This window comes from Pinus tabuliformis, chromosome 1_1 (assembly GCF_031772625.1).
Source record: "Pinus tabuliformis cultivar Carrire ecotype Pingquan chromosome 1_1, CPIR1, whole genome shotgun sequence".
NCBI lineage: Eukaryota > Viridiplantae > Streptophyta > Pinopsida > Pinales > Pinaceae > Pinus > Pinus tabuliformis.
The window spans coordinates 587,018,785-587,041,799 of record NC_142297.1 but is presented as its reverse complement, the minus strand read 5'-3'; the positions used below and the strand labels follow the sequence as shown (position 1 = coordinate 587,041,799).

General features: G+C 40.1%; 1 protein-coding gene across 1 annotated transcript; it reads right to left on the bottom strand.

Moving 5' to 3' along the window:
- Positions 1-14,313: 14,313 nt before the first annotated feature.
- Positions 14,314-18,261, bottom strand: LOC149214616 (uncharacterized). The gene is made up of 2 exons (XM_089389448.1): positions 17,776-18,261; positions 14,314-17,604 (listed from the first exon to the last, which is right to left on the bottom strand). Exons 1-2 carry the CDS (start codon positions 18,259-18,261, stop codon positions 14,314-14,316), a joined length of 3,777 nt encoding a protein of 1,258 aa, XP_089245574.1.
- Between the last annotated feature and the right edge of the window lie 4,754 nt (positions 18,262-23,015).

Sequence of the window (23,015 nt, the reverse complement as noted above, 5' to 3'; positions counted from 1 at the left end):
TGCTGCTCACTATAAACAGAAAGTTTCAATTGGATCTCTCTGGAAATCGAATTATTAAAAGCTGCTCACTATAAACAGAAAGTTTCAAGTGGATCTCTCTGGATTTCTAATTGGTCGATTTTTACCTGGTATGTAGTGTGGCAATAGAAAATAGGGTTTGTTTAGCAGAGATATATTCATAACACTGCATTTTCCACATTGAAAGCTTTCAAGAGGGCCAAGAGACTAGCCAGCAATCACTTTTCCTGAAGATAGATCTTGGCAAAGCTTATGATCAAACTAATTGGTCTTTAATTTGAAAGATGTTGATTAATTTGGGTGTTGGTCTGAGGTGTGTAGCAATGAACACTCTATTCATTAATGCATCGACCTCTCTGTCTGTTAGTAATGCCCTATCTCTATTCCCCTCATCTATCCATGCGACATGGATGCCTCTTGATAACTTGGGAGATTGTTTGCTGGTGAGACTGAAAATTTCCTCACCGGTGGAGTATTTACAATGAATTTTAAGCCATGGGAGGAGTCTCACCCATATTTAACCATAACTGAGGTAATCCAATAGCTGCACCCAAAAGCTATGTCCATATTAGCAGAGCCAGAGCCTTTGGTGCAAGTAATGTCTTATGAACCATCTCTGAAACCATTGTATGCATGGGGATTATTCACAATACATCCAAAGGTAATGAAACACACACAATTTAGCAAATATTTTTGCAGGGCACAACAATGGGGAAATGTCAATGACAAGTGGCAAAGCACGGTCAGTTTCTGTATCATCTTGTATCTCATTGTCGTTATATAGAATGCCTTTTTATAAAAATAAAAAAAATTATTTCGTTTATGAGCTTTCCTAATTGCAGTCCTGCTTGAGGATCTATTGCATGTTTCGGAACGAGGACAGGGAGGACTGAAAATTCAACGGTCTGTAACAATAATGGGAACATGAAGCCTTGGTTAGAGATAGCAATGAACAAATATAGGTCTATATAACAATAATGGGAACATGAAGCCTTGGTTAGAGATAGAAATGAACAAATATAGGTCTATAAAATTTGATCAAATATGATCAAATATAGGCCTTACTGGACAAAATATGTAAAATTTGATCATCCATATCTACAACAATTCAATAAAAAATTAATTAATCGGTTCTCAATTGTCGCAGGAAGTGCATTTATATTCCTATTCATTTTGGTTTGTTATCTGTTTCTGTTCATTTGTCCATTAAGTTCAGGACATCTGCATCTATTCATTTGTCCATTGAATTCAGGACATCTGTATCTATCCATCTGTTCGAGAGTCTAGGACCAGATTAGGTGATGATAAAATTGAAGCCATTTTTATTTATTCTGGAAGGTCTCAATTGTCATGCCAGTACTTGTCGCAGGAAGTGCATTTATATTCCTATTCATTTTGGTCCGTTATCTGTTTCTATCCATTCGTTTCCATTGAGTTCAGGACTTCTGTATTATCTGTTTCTATTCATTTGTCCGTTGAGTTCAGGAGTTCTGTATCTATTCATTTGTTCATGGAGTATAGGGCACGTTAGGTGATGGCAAACTTGAAGCTATTTTTTTTTATTCTAGAAGGCAATTACAATCTGCTGCCTCTGAAGCTGCTTATCTCAGTAATATTTTCCAAGACTTGATCTCAAATGTCTTTTATGGCCAACATTATTCTGCCAAGGATGTTGAAGATATTGGAGTAGCCATTAGCAGTTGTTTTATAGCTAGCTTTCTTATTCTGCCAAGACTTGATCTCAAATGTCTTTTATGGCCAACATTATTCTGCCAAGGATGTTGAAGATATTGTAGTCATTCACAGTTTATTTTATAGCTAGCTTTCTTATTCTGCCAAGCAGGATAAGGATATTGGAGCATTTTTAGCAGTGGTATCTCTGGAGTTGGCTCTTTGGCGACATTCCAGAACAGCTGCTTCAGTGATAAGGTTATCGGAGATGACAACTTGGAGATGCCTTTATGGGCTGCCTTTACGAGTATTGGAGCATTTTTAGCAGTGGTATCTCTGGAGTTGGTTCTTGGGCGACATTGCAGAACAGCTGCTTCGGTGATAAGGTTGTCGGAGATGACAACTTCGAGATGCCTTTATGGGCTGCCTTTACGAGTATTGATCCTTCTCTGCCAAAATTCTGAACTGCCTGTTGGTGATGTCCAGATTCATGACTGTTATGAGGCTCTTCAGCGCTCGGTTACTGCTTAGTTATGATCTCTTTGGCAGTACTCTTAATGCATGGCCTAAATACTTGAATGATTAAACATTTAACTACCGGATGCTTCACTTGCACAGTCACACTTCCGTTTATTGTTGAGAACAGTTAGAGGATTCAATTTCATTCTTTGCTGCGCTCATCTCTGATTTGTAGATGGTGATCATCTACCCTAAATACATGGTATATGTGCTTTGAGGACTGTTATACTTGTGGATCAAACAACTGTTTATTAGCGTAGTTCATATGGATCTACTTTGAGAACACTGGCATCATGCTATCAATATTGTTATATGATCACTGCCCTTGTTGGTTATAATTCACTTTGAATATATGATGGAAGATGCAAAAATGCATCTTGAAGATCTCCAAAATTGTTTATGCGAAGAGTTATTTTATGGCAACTGCTTAAAGTTTTGGCTTGGGAGAGATTTTCCTTTAGTTTATGAATTACTTTTTTCATCCTTGGGAGGCAACGGTTTCTCATTTTCTTATGGAATTTGGTACTGTTTTTTCATAGTATGTTGATAAATAAACAATTTTGACCAAAAGAAAATTGCTTGCTTGTGATGATTTACAGGTATATCTGACAGTTATATTCCAGTTTCATCTTTGTCAAAACTCTTATTAAGACCATAACTCAGATGTCAAAAGATAAGATCCAGGCCAAATAATGGATTCGCTCATTTTCTTATGGAATTTGGTACTGTTTTTCATAATATGTTGATAAATAAACAATTTTGACCAAAAGAAAATTGCTTGCTTGTGATGATTTACAGGTATATCTGATAGTTATATTCCAGTTTCATCTTTGTCAAAACTCTTAAGATCATAACTCAGATGTCAAAGGATAAGATCCAGGCCCAATAATGGATTCTCTCATTTTCTTATGGAATTTGGTACTGTTTTTTAATAAAATATTGATAAATAAACAATTTTGACCAAAAGAAAATTGCTTTCTTGTGATGATTTACAGGTATATCTGATAGTTATATTCCAGTTTCATCTTTGTCAAAACTCTTATTAAGACCATAACTCAGATGTCAAAAGATAAGATCCAGGCCAAACAATGGATTCGCTCCGACCGGCAGCGTCTGATCTTCGCGGGAAAGCATCTTGATGTCTGACAAACCCTTGCTTATTACAACAATCAGAAATCCTCCACCTTTTTCTCTGTTTGAAGGGCGGTATTGAGATCAAGCCTAAAAAAGGCAGACACTCTAAAATGAGTGCCAGAGCTTCTCCAAGATAGTTGAAAATTGAAGAAGCGTATTTTTCTTTTTACTGGTATTTGCATAATGCTAAGGGTTTATAGGATTTTCTCCCTTTATATATCATGTATCATTGTCTACCCTGGTTTATAGGATTTTCCCCTTTATCATATATCATTGTCTACCCGAATCCCTTCGGTGGCTCAGTAGACTGCGACACCACCACATCTATCCCCTGTAGGAGGTGCAGATCGATGCTCATATCCATTGGCTCCTCTGGGGCTTATACCAGGAATATTTTGGATAATGAAAATAGGACGTGGGTGCCTCACACCTGACTTAGAGCCCTCTGGATATCTGATGATTCCACTTCTCATTATATCCTTGAAAGAGTTGCAAAGATTTTCAAAATGAATCTTTTAGAAAGTCAGACAGCATTATCTGATGCAATAGAGAATGATAAAAGGGAGTGCATCAAGTCACACAAGTAGTCATTATCTTCTACCATATGGGAATGGCATTTCGACCACCAAATGTCATCAATTCCATGAGCCTTTCAGCCTTTCATCCAATAGTTAAGATGGGATTTGAACTATGACAGAAGAGGCATGGTGATTATCGATTTAAAATTAGACGAAGGTCAGTTGAAGATTCCACTGCAAATCCAGAGCATGTCATGTTAGTTTTTATCTAGTACTATTTTCCAAGACTTGATCTCAAATGTCTTTTATGGCCAGCCTTATTCTGCCAAGGAGGATGAAGATATTGGAGTAGTCTCAGTACTATTTTCCAAGACTTGATCTCAAGTCTTTTATGGCCAGTCTTATTCTGCCAAGGAGGATGAAGATATTGGAGTAGTCGTTAACAGTTGTTTTATAGCCAGCTTTCTTATTCTGCCAAGCAGGATGAAGATATTCGAGTATTTTTAGCATTTGTATCGTGGCTTCCTGTTCTCTGGAGTTGGCTCTTGGGCGATATTGCAGAACAACTGCTTCGGTGAGAAGGTCGTTGGATATGACAACTTGGAGTGGCCTTTATGGGTCGTACAGTATTGATCATTCTCAGCCAATATTCTGAACTGATTGTTGGCTGTGTCCAGATTCATGACTGTTCTGAGGTTCTTCAGCTCTCGGTTACTGCTTAGTTATGATCTCTTTGGCAGTACTCTTAATACATGGCCAGTTAAACATTCAACTATTTGTATGCTTCACTTGCAGTCACACTTCTGCAACAGTTTGCTGTCCCAATTTCATTCGTTGCTGCGCTCATCTCTGATTTGTAGATAGTGATAATCTACTCTAAATACGTGGTATATGTGCTTTGAGTACTGTTATACTTCCTTGTGGATCAAACAACTGTTTATTAGCATAGTTCATATGGATCTACTTTGAGAACACTGTTATCATGCTATGAATATAGTTATACGATCACTGCTCTGGTTGGTTATAATACTTCACTTTGAATATATGACGGCAAATGCATCTTGAAGGTTGGCTTCTTCATGGTATTTTTGAGCATTGTAGACTTTTTCATGGTATTTTTGAGTATTGTAGACTGTTAGTTATAGCTTCTTCATGGTATTTTTGAGCATTGTAGACTTTTTCATGGTATTTTTGAGTATTGTAGACTGTTAGTTATAATTTACTGCCCTTGTTGGTTGTAATTCACTTTGAATATATGACGGCAAATTCACCGTGAAGGTGGGCTTTTTCATGTTGGCTTCTTCATGGTATTTTTGAGCACCGTAGACTGTTGGTTATAATGTTTACTTTGAATATATGATTGTAGATGCATTTTGAACGCTGGTTTTTTTTAATGGTGTTTATGATTATTGTAGAGATTTGAATTTCACATCACTGGATTTAGAAAATACTATATTGGATGGCATTATTATTGGCACTATGGACAGTTGGTCGAGCAACCTAACATGACATAATTCAGTACTATAATACTTCACTTTGAATATATGACGGCAAAAACACATCTTGAAGGTTGGCTTCTTCATGGTATTTTGGTATTTTTGAGCCGTGTAGACTTCTTCATGGTATTTTTGAGTAGTCTACTATTTTTGAGTATTGTAGGCTATTGTAGTATTGTAGGCTATTGTAGACTGTTGGTTATAATTTATAACATGAGTTTTTGAGTATTGTAGACTGTTGGTTATAATTTACTGCCCTTATTGGTTGTAATTCACTTTGAATTTATTGCCTTTGTTCATTTTGAGTTTACTGCCCTTGTTGGTTGTAATTCACTTTGAATATATGACGGCGAAATCACCGTGAAGGTTGGCTTCTTCATGGTATTTTTGAGCATTGTAGACTGTTGGTTATAATGTTTACTTTGAATATATGATTGCAGATGCATTTTGAATGTTGGTGTTTTCATTGTGGGTTGTAATTCATTTTGAATATATAACGGCAAATTCACCGTGAAGGTTGGTTTCTTCATGGTATTTTTGAGCATTGTAGACTGTTGGTTATAATGTTTACTTTGAATTTTGATTGCAGATTCACCGTGAAGGCTGGCTTCTTCATGGTATTTTTGAGCATGGTAGACCGTTGGTTATAATGTTTATTTTGAATATATGATTGCAGATGCATTTTGAATGTTGGTTTTTTCAGTGTTTATGAGCATTGTAGACATGCTGGTTTTTTTATAATGTTTATGAGCATTGTAAAGAGTTGTAGAGATGCTGGCTTTTTTATGACGTTTATGAGCATCGTAGAGAGTTGAATTTCACATTACTGAAAATACTTTGACATATCGGATGACATTATTATTAGCACTATGGACAGTTGGTCGAGCAACCTAACGTGACATAATTTAGTATTATAATACTTCATTCGACCAACCTAACGTGACATAATTTAGTATTATAATACTTCATTCTGAATGTATGACGGCAAATGCATCTTGAAGGTTGGCTTCTTCATGGTATTTTTGAGTATTGTAGACTTCTTCATGGTATTTTTGAGTATTGTAGACTGCTAGTTATAATTTACTGTGCTAGTTATAATTTACTGCCCTTTTTGGTTGTAATTCGCTATGAATATATGACTGAAAATTGTTGATGCCTAATCTTCATGATTGGGTGAATTTTATGTAAATAATTAAATTAGGAATGTGAACAGTCATCGGGAGATGAACTGAACAGTCACTCCCTATTGTATATAACAATAACCTACTTATGGAATAACACGAATCAGTTTTACTGCCTATTGGAGTTACTACCTGGCCTGACATGGTATCAGAGCCAAGTTCTCAAAATAAGTTGTAACTCCCTTCATTTTTGCTACTGTGCGCTGTACGCTGGTCTGAGCACTGTCCTCAATGCCTCTGTCCTCTGAAGGATTAATTTGGTGAATGATTACTTGATGCGTCTGCGTTTTTTTGAAGAACGCCTCTGTCCAGAGCGGAAGGCAGACAAACGCTGTTGAATCGACATACCACCGTTAACACTGTTGAAACATGATAAGCCCAGCAGTGGAAGCGTGATGAGCGGAAGCGGTATCACCACTGTTTTAAATGCTGCCTGAAATACGTTTGCTGCGTTTGACAGACCTTTGTGTACCAAGAGCCCATACATGTTTAACGGTTGGTTCAATTCCTCTGTGATACAAAGAAGGGGTACACGCAATTTGAAGGGCTTCGGTATTTCATTGTTTCCTTTACGTTTTTAATATGGTATCGAATGCCTGTTTCAAATAAATGTTGCCTGTCCTGTCATATTGTATGAACATTGTCATATATCGAATGATATCGAATGGTAGTGAAAGCGTTGATGAGCCCAGGTCTCTTCCCTTGTTCGTGGTGCTTTCAAACAAATGCTGCTGTTTTCAAATAAGTGTTGCCGCTGTGGCTCAACGGTGTAGCACTGTACTGGTTTAAGGTTGGCGGAATGATGCTGTTGTTTTCAAATAAGTGCTGCCTGCGCGTTTTTAAATTACTGCTGCGAAACTCTCATAAGTTTTGAACGCGGTTTTGAATGCTGCTGACATATACTTTGAATATTTCAAATAAATACGCTTGCTGCCTGTTTCAAATAAGTTCGAATGGTATTTTTGACATGCCTGAATGGTATACGATCAAATGGTATGGTGAATGGTTTCAATACATTTTGAATAGTTCGAATTTCAAATAAGTTTTGAGCGCTGGCCTCCATAACTTGGTTCACCCATAACTTGGTTTAATGCTTTGCCGAGGTTGACCGTTGTAAATTACAGTTCAAAGAATGCGCATGACCATGATATTTATAGGTGAAGATTTATGAGATTTATATAAGATTTATAAGGTGGAGTTTTATGAGATTTATATAAGATTTATAAGGTGAAGTTTTATGAGAGTTATATGATGGACTTATATGAAACTTATATGAGGTTTATGTGAGATGAATTTATACAATGATGGATTTATATGTGTGGATTTGAAATATTTTGAGAATGCGTTTTTGAGTATATCAGCAGAAGTATTTTTTTATCAGCGGAAGTTTTTTTTTTATACAATGCATTCAATCATCTCCATGGTAGGACTAGTTCTCACTGGCAAGGAGAACTATCCTGAATGGTCCCGGATGATAAAACACACCCTCATCTTCAATGAGTTGTGGAATAAGAACAACAAAGCTTATGCATTAATCGCAGCATCTGTAAATGAAGAGGTGAGTCGCCATATTTCATCATATTCAACTGCCTTTGAAGCCCTACAAAAATTGAAAGAACTCTATGACTCACATTCTGCACTTGAAGTTGTCCAACTCATGATTAAACTCTTCACTCTTGAACTGCAAAATAATGATCCTCTTGCTCTTGCATCTGAAGTAAAGCTTATAATGCATGATATCAAATCTACTAAGGTTGAGCTGGATATCCCTCTTATTGTTTTTCTCAAGGCACTTTATCCTATTTACTCCAATTATCTTGAGTCTTTGCAAGCAAATGGAAATCTCAAAGATATAACCTTTGACTCTCTTGTGAAAAAGTTTGCTGAAAGAGAGAAAGCTTTTGAAAAGAAGACAACCCCTGAGTTTTCTGAAAAGACTGTGTGCCTTGCTCATAAAGAAAAGCATCCTACTCAAGATTCTACAAGAGGAAGAGGTGGACGAAGAGGAAGAGGAAGATATTTCAGAGGAAGGGGGGCAGACATTCTCAAGGAGAAAAGGCAGATCTGCATTGCATTTGCTGCAAAAGAAATGGATCACATGATGCCTCTACATGCAAGCTACCATGGGACAAAATTGAGCAGAAAAGAAACCAACAAAAAGGTAAAACTGATGATACAGACAAAGGTAAAGCACCTGAATCCACTCAGTATATTGAGGCACAATGTAACATTGGAGTAAATGAAGATTTGTTTAATGCTTCACTTGCTTCTTGGAAAAATGATTGGTTGCTTGATTCAAGAGCAACCTGTCACATGACTCATAGAAAATATTTTTTTGAAGATTTCACTGACAATGTTGATGGAGCAGTATACTTTCCAGATCAGTCAAAAATCAAGCCATTAGGGCTTGGCACAATCAGGCTTAAACTGCCTAGTCTTCCAGACTTTCTTCTGGATCATGTTCTATATCTCCCACAGCTCAAAAGAAACTTGTTGTCCTTGGTCCACATCCGCCAGCAAGGTCACTCCATTCATATGTTTGATGGCAAGCTTGAGGTAAGAAAAGCATCTGATCACTCACTTGTCATGAGGGGAATAGAAGAAGAAAGGCTTCTCAAACTGCAAGGAACCTCTGCTCATGCACAACATTTCTCATATATTTCTCATCATGAAGAAGGTACACTTCCATCAAGTTTATTATGACATGCTAGATTTGGACATTTAAACTATGATAATCTCCGCTTATTGAAGAAAAATGGTGTTGCTGGTTTGCCTACAATTCCTAGGAAACTTAAGCAATGCGATGCTTGCATTCTAGGAAAGCATAGCAAACAGTCTTTTCATGATTCACATTCAAGAGCACATAGGAAGCTTGAACTCATTCATTCAGACTTATGTGGTCCAATGCCTGTTCCTTCTGCAAATGGAAATAAATATATCATGACATTTATTGATGACTAACCAGAATGTGTTGGGTTTATTTATTGAAGAACAAATCTGATGCTTTTCAAACATTCAAGAATTTTCATAAATGGATTGAAAATGATGCACAATCTCATATTGAGTCTATTCGCACTGATAATGGAAAAGAATATACATCAAATGAATTTGAAAACTATCTTCGCGAACATGGGATCAAACATCAAACAACCGTGCCTTATAATCCTCAACATAATGGTGTAGCTGAAAGAATGAATAGAACAATCTTGAATATGGTACAATCCATGCTTTTCTTCAAAAATGTAAAGATAATGTTTTGGGCTGATGCTGTTCTATGTGCTGCATATATAAAGAATAGATGTCCATCTAATGCTATAAGAAACAAGACTCCTTATGAATTGTGGTATGGACATGTTCTTTCGGTAAAACATCTTAGGGTCTTTGGTTCCACCTGTTATGCTTTGATACCAAAGGTACATAGAAACAAACTTGGTGCTAGAAGTCGTAAGTGTATCTTCCTGGGGTATTCAAACACCTCTAAAGCATACCACCTCTATGATTAAGTAAATAAAAAGTTTGTTGTATCTAAAGATGTAATTTTTCTTCAATCATCCAAATTTGACAATGTTGTTGAGCGGCAACTTGATCACTTGGATAGATTTGCAAAAACAAAATCATTTCAAGAATTTGATAATCAGATTCCACATCTTGAAGGGGGGATTCCTATTCTAGATCAACACGTGGAATCTTCTTCTAAAGAACACTCTCCCCCGAATGAAACTCCAACAACGGATGATGCTTTAAGTGATGTAATTGATAGAATTGGGAGACTCAATCTTGATTCAGTCCCAACTCAATCAACAGAGCATCCTGTACCATCTCAGAAAGGTCCCCCAAAGTCGCTAACAAAGACACTTGAAAGTGTTCATCTTGATGAAATTGGAAAAACAGGGACCAGAAATTCAAACCAACAAAATGGAGGTGATGTAGATGACTCTAATTCACTTGTTGATATCGATGTTTCTTATGATTGTGAATTGAACTCGTCTACAGATTTTGAACCAACTTCCTTTAAAGAAGTTGCTTCTCATGAATGGAAAGAAGTGATGCAAAAGGAGTATGATGCCCTCATAAAGAACGACACTTGGAAGTTGGTTGATCCTCCATTTGGAACCAAACCAATTGGCTGCAAGTGGGTCTACAAGAACAAGTACAAAGCTGACGGCTCACTTGACAAGCACAAAGCTAGGCTTGTGGCAAAAGGTTTTGCACAGATGGAAGGGGTCGATTATGAGGAAACTTTTGCCCCCACAGCAAAATGGGCCACCATCCAGACACTCTTTGCACTAGCAGCTCAGAACGGTTGGAAAGTCCATCAAATGGATGTAAAAACTGCCTTCTTGAATGGAGATCTAAAAGAGAATGTTTTTATGTTCCAACCTGAAGGATTTGCTGTGAAAGGACATGAACATAAAGTATGCAAACTCATGAAGTCCTTGTATGGCCTCAAACAAGCACCGCAAGCCTGGTATGAAAAACTAACTGAGCATCTTCTGAAACTCAACTTCAATCATTTTGATCTTGGTGATGCAACTTTATTTGTCAAGAAAGTTGGCAAAACAGTTGTATATCTTGTGGTATATGTAGATGATCTTTTAATGACAGGGAACAATGAAAGCTACATTGCATCCATAAAGAAGGAATTGGGGAAAAGTTTTGAAATGACTGATTTGGGTTATGTTCATTACTATCTTGGCATTGAAGTAACCCAACATCCAAAGTCCATATTTCTTTCTCAAAAGAAATACATTGGAGATTTGTTAAATAGATTTGGCATGACAGAGTGCAATCCTCTTACTACTCCAATGGAACAAAACATAAAGCTCACATCTATTGAAAGAAACGAATTTGAGGATGCAACAAAGTATAGACAGCTTGTAGGAAGTCTCATCTACCTCACTACTACCAGACCAGACATCTCATTTGTTGTTGGAATCCTCTCCAGGTTTATGCAAAAGCCTTGTGAGGGACATTGGTCTGCTGCAAAAAGAGTTCTAAGGTACTTGAAGGGAACTCAAGACCTTGGGATCAAGTATACACAGGTGGACGACTTCAGCTTGATTGGATACTCTGATTCAGACTTCGATGGAGACAAAGAAACTGGGGTATCTACTTTAGGATATGCTATGAGTCTTGGATTAGGAGCTGTCTCCTGGAGATCACGCAAACAATCAATTCCAACGGATTCCACAACAGAAGTAGAATATGTGGCAGCAGCTGAAGCAACGAAAGAAATTGTGTGGCTCAGGAAAATTCTTGAAGATTTGCGGGTAAAACAAGTACAATCAACCCCACTCATGATTGACAATACCTCTACAATAAAGTTGGCCAAGAACCCAAAGTTCCATGATCGAATGAAGCACACAAATACTAAATATCATCTCATTCGACATTATGTTGAGGCCAAAACAATTCATCTCCATCATTGTTCCACAAATGAGTAAATTGCAGACATTTTCACCAAAGCATTTGGAAGGGAAAAGCTTGAACGATTCAGAATGATGCTTGGACTCACCAACATCCCTTCAGATTAAGGGCGGGAATGTTGACACCTAATCTTCATGACTGGGTGAATTTTATGTAAATAATTAAATTAGGAATGTGAACAGTCATCGGGAGATGAACTGAACAGTCACTCCCTATTGTATATAACAATAACCTATCTATGGAATAACACGAATCAGTTTTACTGCCTATTGGAGTTACTACCTGGCCTGACAAAAAATCACCGTGAAGGTTGGCTTCTTCATGGTATTTTTGAGCATTGTAGACAGTTGGTTATAATGTTTATTTGAATATATGATTGCAGATCCATTTTGAATGTTGATTTTTTCATCGTGTTTATGAGCATTGTAGACATGGTTTTTTTATGGTGTTTATGAGTATTGTAGAGAGTTGAATTTCACATCACTGGATTTCATGATTTAGAAAATACTTTGACATATTGGATGGCATTATTATTAGCACTATGGACAGTTGGTCGAGCAGCTTAACATGACATAATTCAGTACTATAATACTTCACTTTGAATAAGCATTGTAAACTTCTTCATGGTATTTTTGAGTATTGTAGATTGTTGGTTATAATTTACTGCCCTTGTTGGTTGTAATTCACTTTGAATGGAAAATGCATCTTGAAGGTTGGCTTCTTCGTGGTATTTTTGAGCATTGTAGACTTTTTCATGGTATTTTTGAGTATTGTAGATTGTTTGTTATAATTCACTGTCCTTGTTGTTTGTAATTCACTTTGAATATATGATGGCAAATTCACTGTGAAAGTTGGCTTCTTCATGGTATTTTTGAGCATTGTAGACTGTTGGTTATAATGTTTACTTTGAATGTATGATTGCAGATGCAGTTGGTTGTAATTCACTTTGAATATATGACGGCAAATTCACTGTGAAAGTTGGCTTCTTCATGGTATTTTTGAGCATTGTAGATTGTTTTTTTTTTTTCTCGGCAATACTAACTACTTTTATATTAATATGTACAGAAAACTTTACATCCAAAGAAGCTGGCTGCCCAGGGCCAACTGTGGCACCATGGGTGGCATTATCAGACTTGTATTTTTGCCTCGCAGGGCGATAGTTTCAGAAAGATCAAAATTCAAGACGCTAAGAGTTTCCAGAATAGCACCATAATGACCCACGCAGGGGCACTTCCAAAAAGACATGTAACCCAGACAAACTATAGAAACTGAAAGCATAACCATAAACATATAAAAACCGGGCAACATAATAAGACTTGTGCCCAACAGAAGACTCCGTCCCCACTGCGACGGTGGAGACCGCATGCAAGACTTAGCAACAAGAAGAACACAGACCACCATGTAGAACAGAAAATTGAAATTGTCCATACCCCAGAACCCGCCCTGAGAGAAGAAGGCAGAAGCAAAAGAGCGCCGCTGAGAGCTATTCCTCTGGCTCTTCTTCCATAGCCATAGGATTTTGCGCAGGTTCTGGCTGCTCGGGAGCTCGAAGATGGGAGGGGGGTTGAGAATGCTCTCTCCCCGAATTGCCCTCCGCACTTGCCGGCTCCTCCACTGGGAGCTTCCCTTTACCGCTCGCTGAGCTTTCCGCTGCAATTGACGGCTCCCCCATTGGGAGCTTCCCCTTACCGCGCGCAGTGCTATCCTCAGCCAGGACCAGAGACGATTCTTCTTCGTTCTCCTCTGGGATTTTGGTGAAAAGCACAGAGATATGTGCATTAATACCTGGATTATCCCCGGAGCTACCCAGTGTGAAGATGACTGAGCCAAATGCTGGGAGCTTGGGCTCCCCTCCACTAGAGCTACCAACTTCCATAACTTGACAGGCCGGGATAGGGGTGGCACCCATTCTTCTATAACAGTAACAACAACAACAATGATGATGAACGTCCGCTGCTGGGGGACGAGAGGATTCTCCGCGCCCGGGGCCTCTACGACAAGGCATCCTTTCACGCACCATGATAACCACCAGCACCTTAATCCGTTCCCGAGCAGAGGTGGTCCGGCAGTGGTTCCGAGCCTTCCCCACAGCTTGCGATCCCCAATTCGGGATAGAGCAGTAGTTAAATAAACGTATACACAGTCCAGGAAACGCAGGTATGAAGCGAACCTCGGCCCAACTCTCAACCACCAGCTCGCGGCATAGGCGCTCAACACTCTGTGAATTCCTCTCAACGCGATGAGCTCCCTTCCCCATCCAATCCTCATACTTAAGCCGCTTAACATTACCATTGAAATGACCTGCATTGAATGCCCCTTGCAGGTTTGCCATCCCCTCCATCGGCTCCATTAAGGATGCCCTGAAGCCTCTCCGGTTATGAAGTTTCGGCGGCTTGAGGCATTAAAGGCCCAAGCTCTATCACGTGGCAGCCCATGCCCAGCATGTGGCACGCCATTGTTTATCTCGATGACACCCGCATCCGGGGTGATAGCCTCTGCAAGGATCAGGCTTTGGCATTCCTGGAGCTGCTGCCTGTTAGAAATGATGTTTATGTCTCTCGATAAGAGAGAGTGATCAGACTTTGTCCCGATGTTAGCAAGGAGATCCGCAATTTTGTTGCCCTCCCGTTTAGTGTGTGTGAAGGAGATGGCACTAAAATTGCTGAGCTTCTGTGCTAAGTTGTTCAACCTTGCTTCAAGCCTCCAACTGGGAGCGACTTTCCTTGCGTTCGAGCCATTCTGAAGACGGGTGGCTATATTGATAAGAATTTGGGAGTCCCCTTCTACAATTAGGGGTTGTAGGTTGAGATTCCCTGCTAGCACCATGCCTTGCCATAGACCTTCCAACTCAGCTGAGTTGTTAGTGTCCCACCCTATGTTCCCAAAATAAATCCGTGTGGGTTTGCCCTCAGAGTCCCTTATTATGCCCCCATATCCTGCTGCGCCCAGATTTCCTTTGGAAGCCCCATCGAAATTTAGCTTGTATGAATTTTTGGGAGGGGCTTCCCATTGACAGTAGTTCTTGCTATGGTTATTAGGAGCACTGCTATTGAAAGAGTCAAGGGGTAGCTGCAGCTGCCAATTATTTAGAATGTTGTGCTCATTATCAGAGGAGGGGAGGTCATCCTTAGTCCCTACCTGAAGCGCCATTGTCTCTTGAATGTTCTTATGAATCCTGTTCCAGGTTTCCTCTAAAGGAGATTTCTTGTCTTTGAAAATGCGCTGATTACATTCCTTCCATATATTCCAGAGGACGATCCCCGGAATAATACTCCAGATATGGTTAAGGATCTTGCTGTTGTAGGGCTGCATTGGCCAGAGTCTTAAGGAGTTGATGATATCCCCTTCTCCCCTGCAACTTTTTTGACATCTGAAACTGACCTTGTCCCATAATTGATTGGCTAGAGGGCAGGTATCTAGAAGATGATGGAGAGTTTCTTCATTTTGAGAGCAATTAAGACAGATAGAGGGGCCGTGAAAGTTCCGTTTTCTGAGCTTGTCCCAGGTGAGTATTTTTTTATGACTCACCAGCCAAAGAAAGTAGGTGATTTTTGGCCATGGTCCTAGCTTCCATATTTTGCTCCACACAGGGTCTGGGGGAGAAGGGAAGCTGCATAACAACCTGTATGCTTCTGTAGTAGTGTAAGACCCCTTGGGTAGGTATCCCCATCTGAGAATATCCCCGCCATTATCCTGCCTGATGCTTCTTTTCTTGAGTTCGATCGTGAGCTCTTCTTGCTGCTGAGTGTCTGCATTGTGGAGAATTAGGTCGCTCCTCTTCCATTTCCTAAAGCTATGCTCCATCTCTGAAGACCAGAATTGGTGAACTGTTTCCTGCTGCTGGTCCAGGCCGTCAGGTATTAGCGCCGGGTGAAGAATATCTTGGAGTTTAGGCCGTTGGTTCCAGGCATCAGTCCAAAATCTTGCCGTGCATCCGTTCCTTATCTCCCAGAAGCTGTGCTTCTGAATTAGCTGGTGATGTTGCTTGGCCGCATTCCATATTGTGGATCCTTTTTCAGTGGGGATGAAACGGATGAGTTCTTCTTGAGGTCGACTACCGGCATACTTGGCCGTCCATATTTTTCCCCAAGGCTTATTTGGGCTAGTGATCCATTGCCACCAGATCTTGGCGTTCCTAATGGAATTGCTGTGTTCAGGATCCCTTAATCCAATGCCTCCCTTTTCTTTGGGCATGCAGACATTGGTCCACTTCACCAGGGCCCATTTGCGATTGGTAGCTGCGCTGCTCCACAGAAAATTGCGCTGTAGGTTTCTTATACTTTTTAAAACCCATTTAGGCACTGCGAGGATGGAAAACAAGTACAGAGGCATAGCCTGCAAAACCGATTTGATGAGGACGATTCGGCTGGCTAAATTAAGAGATCTGTAAGTCCAGAGATTGAGACGATTTTCTAATTTCTCAAGCAGGGAACGCCAAGCGGGTTGCTTGAGGGCTGAAGCCGAAAGGGGAGCACCAAGGTATTTAGAGGGCAAGGAGGCCGCGGGGAACCCCAGGATGCGAGAAACAACAGCTTTGACAGAGGGCGGAGTATGGAAGAAGAAGATTTGGGACTTAGAGCAATTGATGTGCATGCCTGAGGCCTCCGAGAAGTCTTGAAGGAGGGATTTTAGACGGTGGGCTTCACGGGCAGAGGGATACCCAAAAAGCATCGTGTCGTCGACGAACTGTTGGTGAGAGGTGGCAGGGGAATTATGCACGGAGATGCCATTGATCTGATGAGAAAGGAGAGCTTGCTTGATGTGCCTCCCTAGCCCTTCAGCCATAAGGACGAAGAGAAAGGGGGAGAGGGGATCCCCTTGACGGATACCTCTAGAAGGATTAAAGGGACGGGAGGGGATGCCATTGACGAGAATAGAGAAATGAGTGGAAGAAATCAGGTTCATGATCCATCGGATCCAAGGAGAGCAGAAACCAAAAGCTAAAAGCATGTTATGAATGTAATTCCAGCTTAGTTTGTCAAAAGCCTTGGAGAGGTCTAGTTTGAGAAGCATACCTGATTGCTTTGAGTGCTTGAGGGAATGAATAATTTCGTGAGAGAGCAGGATGCCATCCATTATGTGCCTCCCTTCCACGTACCCTGACTGTTCCGGGGAGATGAGCCCAGGTAGCAGAGGTTTGAGACGGTTTGCTATAACTTTTGATATTACTTTGTAGATGACATTGCATAACGCAATGGGCCTGAACTTGTCAGGGGTGATGGCGTCCTCCTCTTTGGGGATGAGAGTTATGAAGGTAGCGTTGAGAGAGGGCAAGAGCCAGCGCGTTGCCCTGGATTCTTCGACTATCTGCCAGACCTCCTCCTTTAGCATGTCCCAGAAGGAGTGAAAGAAGGTGGTAGAAAAACCATCTGGCCCCGGGGCCTTGCCTTCTTTGAGCTGCTTCATTGCTTCGTCCACTTCCTGAGGAAGAATGGGGCGCATTAAGAGTTCGTTTTGTTCCTCCGTAATGATTTTTGGAATGTTGCTCGTGATTTTGCGTATGGCCTGTCGCCGATCTTCTCTTTGTTCTTGATGGATCTGTTTGAAGTGGTTGAGGAGTTCCTCTTCAATCTCCTCATGGGTCTCTACTTTTGCCCCTGACTGTTTTTGGATGAAGGGAATGTGATTGTGCATTCTTCTCTGAACAGTAGTTCGATGGAAGAATTTTGTATTACGCTCACCCTCCTTCAGCCATCTGATCCTTGACTTTTGTTTCCAGTAGATTTCTTCCTGCTTCCTTCTGTTCTCCAGTTGGCTATGGATGAGGCGTTCCTGCTCCAAGGTGGCCTCCGAGTGTCCTGCCACAATGACTCTTTGGTGAAGAGTCTCCAGGTCCTGGGTGAGCTTTTGCTGCTCTTTAAAGATGTTTCCAAAGGTTTCCCTGTTCCACCTTTTCAAGTGATCTTTGAGAAATCTTAATTTTTGTTGGAATTGATACATATTTGATCCTTCTGGGGGAGTGAATGATGCCCACGTAGTCTTCACAAAATCCGTGAAAGTAGGATGCGTGAGCCAAAAACCTTCGAATCGGAATGGTCGTTTGATTGAGTTACCTGGCCTTTGCCATTGCAGTGCTATTGGCCAGTGGTCCGATCCCGAGTGAGCAAGAATGGCTGCTGTGATGTCCCCTCCTAAGTGGACTGCATTGTCAGAGAGGAGGAATCGATCCAGTTTTGAGGCGATCTGGTGTTTGCCCGACCTGCGATTGCTCCAAGTAAAGGTGCCATTACAAAACGGCATGTCTATGAGAGAGGTTGCTTGGATGAAGTCCTTGAAGTGGTTGTCTTCATGCTCCATTCTCGTCTGCCCCCCAGCTTTTCTTCAGTTTTAGTTATCATGTTGAAATCCCCGGCAACTATCCAGAGTGGGTACCTTCTGCTGTTGCTAAGAGCTTCAATTGTGTCTAGAAGCGCTATCTTACTTCCAGTGTCTTGTGGGAAGTAAACATTTGAGAGATTACCATAAATATTGGTGCCCAAGATATGAAAGGTCGCCTGAATGAGGTGGTGCGCCGCATGAAAATCCGAAAGGGATACCGACTGGGTATTCCATGCTATTGCCAGTCCCCCCGAGGCTCCGGAGGCGTCTACTGCTACCGATCTAGAACCAGGCTAGGCTTTTGAAAGAATGCTACCTAGCATAGTACTGTTACACTTAGTTTCTTGGAGAAAGCACATTTGTGGCTTTTCCTTTTTGATCATATGTTTTAACATCCTGAGTTTTCCGGGACTGTTAAGTCCTCTTATATTCCATGATACCAGTTTCATCATTAACCGTTGATAGAGGGTTTGTAGTACTTTGTTAACTGTGCGTATCTGCCTGAATCCACCAGGATTTTCCCGATCTCTATTGTCCTTTGCAGATCTGTCTTTCTGCCTCTTTTCTTTGTGTCTTTTGTGCGCGGACTTCCGTCCCATTGGCTGCCTGATTGTATGCCAAGTTGGCTTTGGTAATAAGCTCGAGAAATGACCATTTCGAGCTTGTTGAGTTGGAGTTCTGGTATTGCATCGTATGCTTTTTTTTTACAAGCTAGTTCCAGCTCTAGGATGTCTAAGCCGTGCAGATCGATACTCTCGGGCTCTACATCCATGATTTGCACTTGATCGGTTTCTTCAGTGCTGATCTCTGAGTCCTGGGGACGTTCCGATTTTCCGTCAACTTCCATTTCTTTGATGATCTCTGGAGTTCCTTCCTGGTCCCTTTTGAGAATAGAGGGGGAGAAAACAGGTGAGGGAGATTTGGGAGGGGGATGCAATGGAGGGGAAGGCGACGAGGAGGACGGTTGATCAAGATTGGCTTCAGCGATGTGAGGAGGATTTTCAGAGGCCTGGCCAAGAATGTCAAAGCTGTTCTTGGTTACTGGGCCATGAGACTTGGAGGGCTGGGGTTTGAACCCATGTTGGGGTTTTTTGTGAGAACGCTTCCTGCTGGTGACTTTGGTGAAGCCATCCTGGGCAGGTGAATCAGAAGAGTCGGGAAAGCTATTTTGGATGTTTTGAGGACAATCCCTGAAGAGATGACCAAGGGTGTGGCATTTTCGGCACCGAAAAGGAACATGCTCATAATCGAGAGGCTGGATCCATTCCTCATCCCAATGCGCAAGAGTGACCGATTCTGGAAGAGCTTCATTGAGGCGAATAAAAACACAAATTCGGGCATAGGAGATGTACTTACGAGACTTGGTTTCTTCCGCAGCTCTGATATATTCTCCCACCCCATTTCCTATCCTTTTAAGAGCTTCCTCCTCCCAATATTCATCCGGGAGAGAGTATAACCGAATCCAGACAGGCGCCCAGGTAAGATCTTCCTTGTCTGGGTTGAATTTGGGGATCCAGTCCCTCAGATACAGTCCGGCCGAGTTGAAAAAGTATGGCCCTCCCACTAATATTCTGTGTTTGTCCTCCAGGCAATAGAATATTGCTGTGAAGAAACCTTTCGGGCCAAGCTGTAGCGTGACATCCCCCTTTGGTTTCCATTTCGCCGCTATCCATCCCTTTAGGGCTTTCTCAGTAGGCCAGAACCCTATGAACTTCCCGATGAGGGCATGATCTCGCATGAACTCGATTCTTCTGTCTATTATGTCTCCTGGCAGCTCGATTCTCGGTCTTTCCTTGGCAACTGGTCTGCAGGTTGATGAAGTGACCTTCAGACCTTCTTCAGGCTGTTCAGTACCCTCCTGGGGATTACTGTCTTCATCCTTATGATTTCCAATTCCTTTGTTGCCGCTCTGGGGTATTTTTCCCCCGTTCAGGATCTCTCCGTCCACTGACCCGAAGACGACACTTTGCGCTGGATCTTGCTGCGACGGGGAGGGCCCTGACGCCCCCCCTGCGGCTGCGCCATTGAGAGGCCCTGGTGCGCTACAGATCTGAGTCGCTGCAGCGTTCTTTTTTCTTCAGAGATGAGCTTGACTGGGGCGCTGTCGGCGTTGTCGAAGGAACGTCCAGAGCCCTAGCAGAACCCTAGCAGAGCCCTAGACACCGTTTCCGTCGAAATGAGCATTGTAGACTGTTGGTTATAATGTTTCTTTTGAATATATGATTGCAGATGCATTTTGAATGTTGGTTTTTTCATTGCGTTTATGAGCATTGTAGACACGCTGGTCTTTTTTAATTGTGTTTATGAGCATTGTAGAGTTGAATTTCACATCACTAGATTTCATGATTTAGAAAATACTTTGACATATTGGATGGCATTATTATTAGCACTATGGACAGTTGGTCGAGTGGACATAAATCAGTACTATTTCCTTACAATTTGTCAATAATAATAATAAACTTGTGATATTGTTGAAATATTGATCATTATTTTCCGATGTTACCTCATTACCATTGTTACTATTTACCCTTTTATGCACTCCCCTCTAATCTAAGAGAGAATAGTATAAAGACCGTTGCTAGGATTGAGGGTACAATCTATTAGGATTTACATGATATTTTGTTTTTGTCCATGGGATTCCTTTGTGTAATGAATGAACTAATCATGAGGGAAGAGGGAGAGTCCATTGAACTAATAGATATAGTGTAGTGGTCAATGATAATAATAATAATAATAAACTTGTGATATTGTTGAAATATTTATGGTTGTAACTATTTACCCTTGGTCAATGATAATAATAATAAAATCTTGTGATATTGTTGAAATATTGATCACTATTAACTGTTATTACATCACTACTTTGTGGTTACTATTGACCCTTGTTACATCATTGCTCCTACTTAAAAAGTGTGTTGATATTCACTATTTGGCTGTTATTGTTACTATTTACCCTTGGTCAATGATAATAATAATAAAAAACTTGTGATATTGTCGAAATATTGATCACGATTTATTGTTATTACATCACTACTTTGTGGTTACTATTGACCCTTGTTACATCACTGTTTAAAAAATGTTTTGATATTTACTATTTCGATGTTACAATCTGTGATGAAGCACACAAATAATAAGTGTTTACTTTGTAGTTCAAATCCTTGTTTTGATAATGCGTGTTTATTGGTGTCTATTAAGCCTTTGATAATGAGTGTTTTGATATTAATGTCTATTAAGCCTTTGTTGATCGTTATTTACATGACATGGACATGCACATGAATTCTGGAGTGCTTAGAAATATTAAGCCTTTTGTTGATCACTATTGTATTTACATACATCATTAACACACATCATTAATATATGATATTAGAGATATAGTGGTATGTATGCATTTTAGAAAACAATTTTGATCATCATAATGAACATTGTCTCTTGTATGTAATTTCACATTCTAAAAATTCTAAAAATGCATGTTGAATCAATGTTTCATGTGGTTCAAATAAAATGCCCTGTTCAATATTTAATGTTACAATTGCTCTACCTTAATAGAGGTACACTAGCTCTATTGGTATACGTGACCTCTCATGATTGGATAGTTTTTGAAGATGGTAAATGAATAATCTATGATTGTCACTGTAAACATAATTGAATATCTATTCTCAAAGAGTTGTTTTGCCACCAGACATTGAAGATCTATTCTCAAAGAGTTGTTTTGCCACCAGAGACATGTTCCATTAACATCCCATTATGTATGTTGAATTAATGGTTAAGTTTCATGGGACATTTAAACATAATTTATAATTCATGGTTTATTGAGTAATAATTTTTTTCATTTTCTGAGAATAAACATATAATAAGCTCACCTATCTGAAGTTAATGTCATTTAAGCTTTCATTTTCCGAGAATAAACATATAATGAGCTTTTCTACCTAGAGTCAATGTCATGAGCTTTTCTATCTAGAGTTAATATCATTTATGCTTGTCCTTAATTGCAATTTTGATCTATTATTTGCAAACTTGAACTTAAAATTTTTATGTTGATGGCAAGCGATGTCTAATTGTCTATGTCCTCATCAAGCTAAATTGGAGAGCTTCCCCTTCTTAGCTTATAAGGATTCACAACCTCCTATCCCAAAAGGGACACTTGAGTGGGGCAACGTGAATGGTGGCTAGAATATGGAGTCGAGGGATATTTGAGTGGGGTAATCCCAAAATGGATACTTGAGTGGGGCAACACCAATGGTGGCTAGAATACATAGTTAAGGGATACTTGAATGGGGTAACACCAATGATGGCTAGAATACATAGTTAAGGGATACTTGATTGGGGCAATGCCAATGGTGGCTAGAATACATAGTTAAGGGATACTTGAGTGGGGCAACACCAATGGTGGCTAGAATATGGGCTTATCATCATGTAGATTGGGTTTGATCATGAAATTATATTGCAAAGGAAGCTAGATGAAAATCGTAGGCAATAACAAGATTTGTTGAATTATTAGATGATGAAGTTCTAACAAAGAAGAAATCCTATTTATCAAAGGAGGCACGGGAAAAAATTCCTCATCCTTTTTAGAAAAAAAAGTTTTAGTGGGACCAAAAATCTCCATTAAAAAGTGGAGGTTTAATTTTAAATTGGATCAAATAGGGATTGTAGGTGGGATCAATGAAGAGTGTTTAAGTGAAGGTTTAATCTTAAATTGGATCAAAAAGATCTCTAGGGATTGTAGGTGAAATCAA